Below are 10294 nucleotides of genomic sequence, written 5' to 3'. Positions count from 1 at the left end.
ATCTAGGAGGGAAATACTATTGATTGATGGCTCGCACCATGGTGGGAATCGCACTGAGTCTGTACCGGTCCGTGCACGGCGCCTTCAGGGGCGTTATTTTGTTGTGGTGTCTGGTGGCACGGACAGGGCGAGGCGCGTCGGGCGGCAGCATGTTTCTGAGACGCGGATGATGCATTAGTCCCCTCCCAAACTTCTCCAGAGCCTCTCGGTGCCTGGTGGATATTCTGGACAGACTCAGGGTGGTCAGGGCTTCTTCATAGGTGGTGTATGCAGGGCCAAGGATGACCCTGCACGTGTGTGTGTGTGTGTGTGTGTGTGTGTGTGAGAGAGAGAGAGAGAGAGAGAGAGAGAGAGAGAGAGAGAGAGAGAGAGAGAGAGAGAGAGAGAGAGAGAGAGAGAGAGAGAGAGAGAGAGAGAGAGAGAGAGAGAGAGAGAGAGAGAGAGAGAGAGAGAGAGAGAGAGAGAGAGAGAGAGAAATTTTGTTGACTGACTTCCTTTAAGTCAACCACTGCCCTTCATATGGAAGCTTTTCCTTGCCAGTAAGCTAATTCATCAAGGATTACAAAAGGTTGAAGGCAGAGTGGAAGGAAGGAAAGCATTAGCTCCATCACTCTGTAGCTTGAAGTTACATTACCTTGATCATAATAAATTTCCTGGTTCAGCAATCATTTATTGACAAAGCACTGCTGGGCCACTACAACACACAGAGCTCCCCACCAAATGTACAACACAGGAGACGCAAGCTGAAGGTGGCTTACAGCTGGGTGAAATTGTGCACTGGAAAGAATTGTAAAATACTGTCCTTTGGTTTGAAAGCCTCATCAGCAACAAACACATTAAAGCAGCTTCACTTCTTTGGTTTCAGGGATGTTTAGGCAGCCTCCACACAGATACCTTCAAAAGCATGATGGGTAAAGAAACTGCCACTTTGTTGTCTCCCAAGTGCCTCTATACCATTGTACACAAACCTTGGTAACAGCAGCACCAACACAAAGTATCTCTTGTAATAAAAGTAAAGGAATCCACTTGATGAGAGTTTTAGGTTCATACATTTATTTCTGAGAATTTCTATGAGGGGTTGGTCACAGCACACACCAGACTCCATTTGATGCTTGTCTTTGCATACTACAATTCTTCCTCTCAATTTCATATTCCAACTCTCTATCCTTAGACTTTACAGGGATCATGCTTTCACATTATAGTATCAGCATTCATTTAGTACATCTTATTATCTTTTCACTCTCATCATCTCCAGCACTCCACAACTCATCTCTTTTCTCTCTGCCATGCCAAATCTATATTTTTCATTATTCTACTCATATCACAAGTAAATAAACTACTCACCTCACAAAATATTCCTGATTTGAGAAACTTTCCCTTTTGTAAATTCCCAGATTAACTCTAGCTTGTCTCTTAGTCCCGATTCATCAGCTTGTGGCAGCTCCTGGTGGTTGACGTCAAACTCCTCCATGAGTTGTTCAGTCCTCCACCAGTGTCCCAAGAAACCCATGTCTTGCACCCGCTGATGGAAGGTGAGGTAACGAGGCTTGAGGTATCCACACTGGCTCTTGAACACTCCGCATTCTTTGGAGTAATTGTCCACCCACAGAAAGGAGCAGATTCCAAGACTCAGCCTGAAAGAAAACACACTCCTTACTAATTCCATCTCCAAATAAATGAGTTATATGAATTATTTAATATCTGAAGCAAATAACAAGCATTTACAGTTCCCTCAATTATTCATACCATACCTCATCCTGAACAAGAATTAAAAGACTTACACAAACTGTGAAGTGTGAGGCACATAAACATAAAATAAGAAACATGCAGTACACAATATTGCATGTTTCTTATTTTATGTTTATGTGCCTCAATTAATCTACATACTTAACATATCATTTTATGTTTATGTGCGTCAATTAATCTACATGCTTAACATATCCATTGGCATTCCTTCTATGCCAGCAGCTTTGCCACACTTTAGCCTGGCAATACACAGTTATTACTCACAAATGCAAAGAGAACACAAAACCATGCAAAGAGAATACAAAAACATCTGATTATATTCCCTGACATCATGCCACAGCTGGGGCCTCACCTTCTCAAGAGGCCGTGGTCAAAGCAGTCAGCCATGTAGTGAAGATGATCATCCACCTCAGCATTCCTGACCTTGCTGCTCAGCATGGCGGACTCATTCATGTATCTGTGCAGCGTGTCTTTGTAGTCTCTCTCGTCAGGGTTGGTTTTGACTGCATACATGATGCTGGCTATCACTGTAAGGATAAACTGACTGTTGAATCTGAACCAAGTACACCTTATACAAGAACATAAGAAAATGAGGGTTGGTACAAGCCATCAGGCCTACACATGGCAGTACTTGCATGAAACATAGCTACCTATTTGTACCTAACATCCTCATCCATAAATTTATCTAATCTTTTAAAACTTCCTAATGATTAAGCATTAACAACCTGATCACTGAGTGATCAGGTTGTTCACCTACGGTGTTCATCTACTACTTTATTTGAGAACTAATTCCTACCTGTCTCTCTTGTTTTATTATTTATCAAGATTAAAACCACTACTTCTTGTCCTGTTTTGATTACTGACCCTGAGAATTTTGCCTATTGACCATTATTTTTTCTACTCTCACTACCAGCAAAGAATAAACTATAGAAATACCATATCTTGCCTCATTTACTTTCAGGGTGTGGAATATAACATTCCTGATCTCTCATAGCAAGCACACGCACATCAAACATGCAGGAGGGCAAGATTGCTAACTCTCTGCTCCTGTCGGCTTGCAAGATCACAACTCCATGGGTGAAGTCTTGTATGTATTCAATGCTGGATGAACAGAAGGGGTTGCAAGGTCACAACTCCTAAGCTAACATTCTGCACCCGTTCAGTGCAGGATGACTGAACAGGTGTTGTTGCAAGGTCACAATTCCTAAAGGAACCATCACACTAGTACATTTTGTCAAGTTTTGCCTTTTTCTGTCTTCTTTTTCCATTTGCATTGTCAAACAGAAGTGATTGTCATCACGGAGGAGGGATGTTGTCAACTTTTACTGTTAAGTGAATTTTCATGTTGATGATATAAAAATATACTAAGTAAACCTTAATGTTAAAAATAAATAAATAAAAATAAATAAATAAATAGATGAATAAGTAAATAAATAATAAAGAAAAAAAATTAAATATAGAAATATAAAATCACTTAATTTCACATGTTATTACACTTAACTTGAAGATGTATAGCAGCAAACAGTGGCTTGCAAGATTCGATAGATGGTTACACTTTTGGAAGGTCTGTGTTTCTCTACTCTGCATACTGGATACCATTCTAACTTGTTTTGGCTTGTGTATGATTTATTAAACTTGTAATAAAGTGCAGAACAACCATTGCTTGCCTGAGTGTCAGTGGAGTGGCACTCGTGTTGAATTTGGGTCCTGGGCTAGCTGGGCCCAGGGTCTACCTGTATGAGCTGCCAGTTATTCATTTCTGTTGCAATGTTACTATGTTGGGGAAGCAAGGATACTGCCACACTGGGTGGGAGAGGCTAAGCTTAAGAAGTTGTCAATTTTCAGAAATTTGAAGGAATAATTTGACAAAAATGTCCTAGTGTGACAGTGCCTAAAGCCAATATTTTGTACCTACATATTCACTAATGGATGAACAGAGAGGGTTGCAAGGTCACAACTCCTAAGCTAACATTCTGCATCTATTCACTGCTGGATGAATTGAGGGGTGTTGTTGCAAGGCCACAACTCCTAAGCTAACATTGTGTCAATTCAGAGCCAGATGAACACGGATTCATCTCCAGGATTTTAACCCAGGATGTCTAAGGTTCCAGCCAAGCATGCTAATCCACTACACCACCAAGCTGCTTTGCAAATATTGATACAGTATCCATATGCTCCTGCCTTTACTAGGGTTTCAGAGTAGTGCTTGCTACTCACACATATACACAACTTTCCTTGCTCTTTACTTCACCAAATACCACCACATGTTGCTCTCATCTCCACATCCTGAATGATTTTGTTTCATGAACCATCCTTTGACCACACCACTACCGGATCCATTACACGTATGTGACTCTTATAATGGCTAATATTCTATGAACACTGATACACTCGTTATGTTAGACTAGTTATGTTAGACTAGTTGCTCATCTCTTTAGGCAGCAGTTAGTTCTAGACCCAATTAGTATGTGGCATTCCTTGGTTGAAGATACAGCAGAACATTTCCTATGTCAGTGCCCATGCCTTTACTCCATCTACATGCAAATAAACTGCCAGTATGTTCTTTCCCTCAGTAAACATCTCTCTGCTCTTAGAGTTAAGATGCTCACTGTCTCCTTTTTCCACAGTGGTGATGAAATAGTGGAAGATATTCAAGAGAAAGTCCTACAGTTCATCTTCCACCTGTCTAACCTGGAGGGTCCTCATCAAGATGAATTAGAGCATAAGAAAATGTGGGAAGCTCCAAGAAGCCATCAGGCCTACACATGGCAGTTTGTGTAAATTGTACAATCACAGACAACATCCTTTATTGGAGGAGGAACACATGCTAACTTACAAGAAATGTAGGCACTTGACTTCAGTGGATGTTTCCTGGATTCTTTCATTGTATCAAGTGCCACCTCCTTGTAGTCTTGAGCCACGGTGGTCCAGTAGTCACCTGTGGACAAACCACGATGCAATGAACAGAGGTAGGAAGATAGGAAAATTATCTTGTGACCTGATCCTAACATCTATGGTGCTGTACTTTAAATCTTGGTTCAATCAGGGTTCAGTCTCCAATCACCTCTCATGCTAAAAATTTCTCTTGCCTTCAGACTAAATTCTCAGTGTTTCTATGATTACCCTAACTAACATGAAGTTAATCTAATACTGCGGAGCAGTCAGCTGATGTGATGCACTTATCAAGTCAGTAGGACTTGTGATGCACTTATCAAGTCCTTATTTTGCATTTGGTTACACCTGAACTCGAACAGATGTCAGGGATTATGTGAATAACCTTAGCCTTCTAATTTCAAGGTGGTTTATTTCTGGACAAAACATGATACTTTTCAAGTGGTAATCTAGTCAATGAAAAGATCAACTGTAGAATTAGAGTACTGAATTAATCTAAACCTGACACATTCTAGCTCTCTGAAGAAGACACCAGTGTCATCTCAATATCCCAGGTGTGTTTTGCTTGTGTTCTTTGGTGTACATATGTGTCTGTAAAAAATCTTGAAAAATGTAATATGTGGATGAAAAATTTAATTTACTGGATGGGAGCATGTGGGGACGAGAGTATCCAAGGGATAACTGATGAACGGTATTTCTCTGATAAACCCTTGCAACAATTCACAGCATTAAAAGCAATATGTAAAATCTTTATTATCATCTACAAGAAAAAGGGGGATAAAAAAAGAATAGGTTTTGCAATTTTTAGCCAGTACAGTGTTTGTAGATGGGTGTAGAATAAGAAAAAAATGTCTCAGGCTGGTTAGTGATGAAGGAATGATGTGCTAAACAGCAGTGAAATGGCTAACAAATATTCTACATTACCAGCTGGAAAACATCCATAAAAACAGTGGTGCCAGTGGTTTCTGAATACTGTGCTTATGGGAGAACAAACAGTACAGGTAATAGGTCAACAACAATTTAACATTACCACCCACAAGAACCCTGTCATTTATTCCTGTGGGTTTTAAAAAATAGTCCTTATGGGAGAACAATCAGTAACTAAAGGGTTTCTATGATTCTGGTGATGGTTTAACAACAGATTCTGCATTACTATTTAAAAACACCCATGAGAACCCTAATAATCGTTCCTGTGGTTTCTGAATACTGTACTTATGGGAGAACAGGCAGCATACAGTTTCTAAGATACTGGCGATAGTTTAACAGAAAATTCTATCTTGCCTTTTGAAAACCGTCCGTGACAACCTTAATTACTATCCCTCTGGCTTTTGAAAATTATCCTTACAAGAGTACACATCTTATAGAAATACCAGGATATTGATGGGCAGATAAACTGATTCTATCTCACTTAAACATCAACAACTTGCCTCAAATTCATGCCATTATTTTCCTACCATGCCTTAGGCTTGCCAATACGCCAGAGAACGAAACCCTTATATCAGCAAAGTCTATGATGTTACAGGTACATAATATGATGAATTACCCCATTTCTCCACCAAACCGCCTTTCAGTCTCCGGGGAAGGCTTAATTTCCATGATAGTCTGGCCGCTGAGGAAGACAGCCCTCGCCTCCACACCTCCATTGTACTCTTGATCTTGACTTCGAAGCATCATTCGTGTGGAGTAGTGTGGATGAACAAGAGTACTTCCGTCCGTGGAATTGTGGTTGGTATGGATGTGATGAAGAGTTGGAAAGAGATCAAGCAGTGTGGTAGTGATAAAGGAGAAGTGCAGGAGATGACAGAAGCAAGGAGTGGTGAACTAAGAAGCGAAGAAGAAAGGTTTGTGCTGATGTATGTTAAAATCAGCTGTATGGTGTACTAGGGTAGCCTATGTAGTGATAATATATTAGAGTGTGTAAATTACAATATCAGTGTTTCTCATGTGTCCATAATATTTGTTTAACTGTTAGGTTTATTATACTCTTAAATTCCTTTACTATAAATTTCTCCTCTTTCTTTACTCAATCTCTTCATTTCACCCTTTATTCCTTCCATTTTCCTCTTTTCTCTTTCATCCTTCTCTCAGTTCCACCCTTTCTCTCAATCTTTCAACTCTGTCCATGTTCTTGCCATCCCCAATATCCGCATTTTACCTCCCCCAGCCTACGCCACACACACACAATTAATCCACTTCGCGATCTCCTCCCTCTCTCCCATCCGAGCTCTCGTCCACCATTCATCCTTGTCTATGTCCTATCCATCCTCAGCATCCAGTCTGCTCCACACACAGTCCTCCTCTTCGTGGCCTCCTTCTCCTCCTCACTCATGCTTTCTTCCATCTCTCATTCCTGCCCAGATTCTATCCACCCTTTGCATCCACATCTTTCCTGTCTCAGTCTATCAAACATGCAATCCTCTACGTGCATTCCTCCTCTTCCTCCCCAGGCCATCTCACACCCGTTACATTTCAGGCTGACAATAGTGGCACACAGAAGCAGAAATGAACACTGCTTTGCTTAAAACAGCCTAATAAAGGAAAAATAGAGAATGAACAGTGCGCTTGGGATTTTCAGAGGATACGGGAGAATGGGGCACGTTGTGAATGATGTTAGCTAATGCTACACCACCACAACTGGCTTGCTGGACCTCAAACGCTGTATTGTAGATATCAGTCATGCTTATCAGAGAGGACACAACCTTTTCCTCTTTACATAAAATCGTAAGCAAAATACTGTTATATAGTTTACTTTTTTTTTTTTTCGTGCAAGATTTCGAAGAGAAATATAATTCGTTTTGCTGCCGCTGTGTGTGTGTGTGTGTGTGTGTGTGTGTGTGTGTGTGTGCAGGAGAGAGGAGGGAGGGAAGGGGAGGACAAGACGTGGTTTCTTCGTGCACTCCGAAGAGTATCCCCGGCAAAATTAGTAGCAATTTTAAAGCCATGAGTGCCGCTGGTTTGGTCGCTAAGCCAGGCATTAGTTGGAGGTTACCGAACAGAGCCAGTGCACATGTTCAAGGAGGAGGAGGACGGAGACATGGTTATGGAGGGATACAGCGCGGGTGTTCCTTCCCCGCCAGTACGGTTGTCCTCCCTGGTACAATGGTAACGCTACTGCCAATGGCCACTCAGCCCAGTTTTCCCCTGCCATTTCTCGGATCCACACTATCGCCATCATTGTTATCACCACTACTTTTGTCATGCAAAGGAAACTGCCTCACGCCACCCCCCACCTCTACGTCACCAATACCTCTTCCCATCACCATCATCCCTCCGTCACTCTCGCTGCCTCTTTGATCACACTTCCTCCCATCACCACCATCACCTCCCGTCACTCTGTCGGGAGGTGATCAAGTAAACAGATCAGTCATTACAAATTTATGATGTGGTGATGATGTAGGCTTAATGGTAGTCATTTTGGACAGATGTGATAACCACACGTGCCCCTTTGAGAACACTTCTTTCTCCCGTCACCATCATCACCTCCCTGTCATTCTCGCTGCCTCTTTGACTACGCTTCTTCCTCCCGTCACTCTCGCTGCCTCTTTCACATTTCTCACACACCATCCTGCTGGTCTCGTGTCACCACTCACCCTCCGTCACCCACGTATTCTCTTCGTAACCATATCTCCCCACATCTCTGCCTGCCCCGCCCCGCCAGCCCCGCCAGCCCCGGCATCCTGGGCCCTAGAGGTGACCAATATTCACCGTCGGAGCCTCCTCGGGTAAAGTCGTCCCGGGTCGACGGTTTTTCCTAATGGCGGCCAAATTGGCATCATCAATCGTGGAGATAAACTGAGAGAAAACGTCCCGCGCGTTACCCTCCGCCGCCGCGCCCATACCGCCTCCCATTGCCCCCGCCGCTGTCAGGGAGGTTCCGGCGGGGCGGCAGGGCGTGTGGGGGCGCGGGTGGGCGTGCGGGGCGGCGTGGGGGTGGACGGGGAAGCGGGTCGGGGAGACAAAGAAGAAACACGAAGCGCAGGTCGGCGTCTGGTCGGCGGAATTCGAACATGAAAACACTTGAGAGCAATAATGGTGGGAGCGGCGCGCGCCTCATTGTGTATGCATGATCTGGGCGGCTCCACCCCAGAGGCCGCCCCGCCGCCCCTCCTCCACCCACTTGCCTCACTCTTGGCTTGTCTTTCCCTGCTGCTGCTGCTGCTGTTTTGCTCTGTGTACGTATATGTATAACTGCTCCTACTATGGCTGACTGTGGTAGTGATAGTGAGGAGGCTGGCCGTAGTCACCATCACCACCATCACCACATGCTACAATTACCATCCCATCACACTCATCCTCTTCACCACAAATCCAATCGAGACACATAATAATATAAATACGAACATGATTTTACTTAGGCATCATTCATCACTCATGCTGCCCCAACGCCACTCAGTTCTCTCTCTCTCTCTCTCTCTCTCTCTCTCTCTCTCTCTCTCTCTCTCTCTCTCTCTCTCTCTCTCTCTCTCTCTCTCTCTAGGTTACTTGGCGCCTCACCTTCGCTGCCGTGATCAAGTAAACAGATCAGAGTCATTACAAATTTATGATGTGGTGATGATGTAGGCTTAATGGTGGTCATTTTGGACAGATGGCGGGCATATTGGGCCCGTGACATGGGGGAAAGGGAGAGGGAGAGGGACGGGACAAGAGGGGGAGGCAGGAAAAATGCTAGTAATGTGGAAAAGAGAGGAGAGGAATGAAATGCAAGAGTGATAGGAAGGATAAAAGGGAAAGAAAATGGTCTTTTGTAAATGGAGGAGGAAGAAGAGGAAGAGGAAGAGGAAGAGGGAAGAAGAGGAATAGAAGTAGTAGAGGCAGAGAGAGAGAGAGAGAGAGAGAGAGAGAGAGAGAGAGAGAGAGAGAGAGAGAGAGAGAGAGAGAGAGAAAGGGGTTACAGGAATGTATATGATCAAGAGGTCATATTAGGTTAAGTTAGATCAATAGCGTAGGACACGAGGCTATACAGTAAGAGGGTGGGAAGCTAGGTCAGGTTAGCTCGGGTTAGGTCAACTCAGGTTCGATCAAGTTAGGTCAGGTCAGGTCAGCAGGGTGAGGAGGGCGAGGTGCGACAATCGTGTTAGGACTCGGTGCCGTCTCGTCTCCTGGGGGCTGGCACTGTGGCACTTCTTCCTCACATTTTCTAAACAGCGAGGACGAAGCGAGATCCTGGTGTGTGTGTGTGTGTGTGTGTGTGTGTGTGTGTGTGTGTGTCACTATTTTCGCCCCGTGCCGCCTCTCCTCTCGTCCCTCGCTCCCTAAGGTCACCGCACGCGTCCACACCCTCCGTCACTCCCAGCATCGCCCCCTCGCGTGCCACCACTATCACCACCTTTCCGCCCGTATTCAGAAACGCTTTGCCCTTTCACCACGACTATTTTTCAAAGGCCACAGTGACGATTAGCCGGGTTCTCAAGACTTTTTCCTTTTAATAATGTAAAAATCTCGTTAATCTCCCACTAGAACCGGAAAAAAAAACCACACTTAAAAACTCGTGCAGCTTCAATTAAAGCCTCTTGAAGGTAGTGGAGATAAGGCGCAGAAGTGTTTCAGAATTATCATGGTCCTTCTCTCCCCCCCCCCTCCCCCCCTTCGCCATATGGTTCCTCGTCACACACCTCGCGCCTCCCCTCCTCCCACACGTCCTGCTGACCGCCGGCGT

At 44.1% G+C, this 10294-nt stretch overlaps 1 protein-coding gene across 1 annotated transcript; it reads right to left on the bottom strand.

Moving 5' to 3' along the window:
* Nucleotides 1–661: 661 nt before the first annotated feature.
* LOC135106619 (mitochondrial import inner membrane translocase subunit Tim29-like) lies at nucleotides 662–6336 on the bottom strand. Its single transcript, XM_064015896.1, has 4 exons — nucleotides 6182–6336; nucleotides 4583–4684; nucleotides 2099–2273; nucleotides 662–1634 (listed from the first exon to the last, which is right to left on the bottom strand). The coding sequence occupies exons 1-4, from the start codon at nucleotides 6279–6281 to the stop codon at nucleotides 1346–1348; spliced, it is 666 nt and encodes a 221-aa protein (XP_063871966.1). The 5' UTR covers nucleotides 6282–6336; the 3' UTR covers nucleotides 662–1345.
* Nucleotides 6337–10294: the final 3958 nt, after the last annotated feature.

This window comes from Scylla paramamosain, chromosome 13 (genome assembly GCF_035594125.1).
Source record: "Scylla paramamosain isolate STU-SP2022 chromosome 13, ASM3559412v1, whole genome shotgun sequence".
In the NCBI taxonomy this organism is placed as follows: Eukaryota; Metazoa; Arthropoda; class Malacostraca; order Decapoda; family Portunidae; genus Scylla; species Scylla paramamosain.
This window is presented reverse-complemented; position numbering and strand designations above follow the sequence as displayed.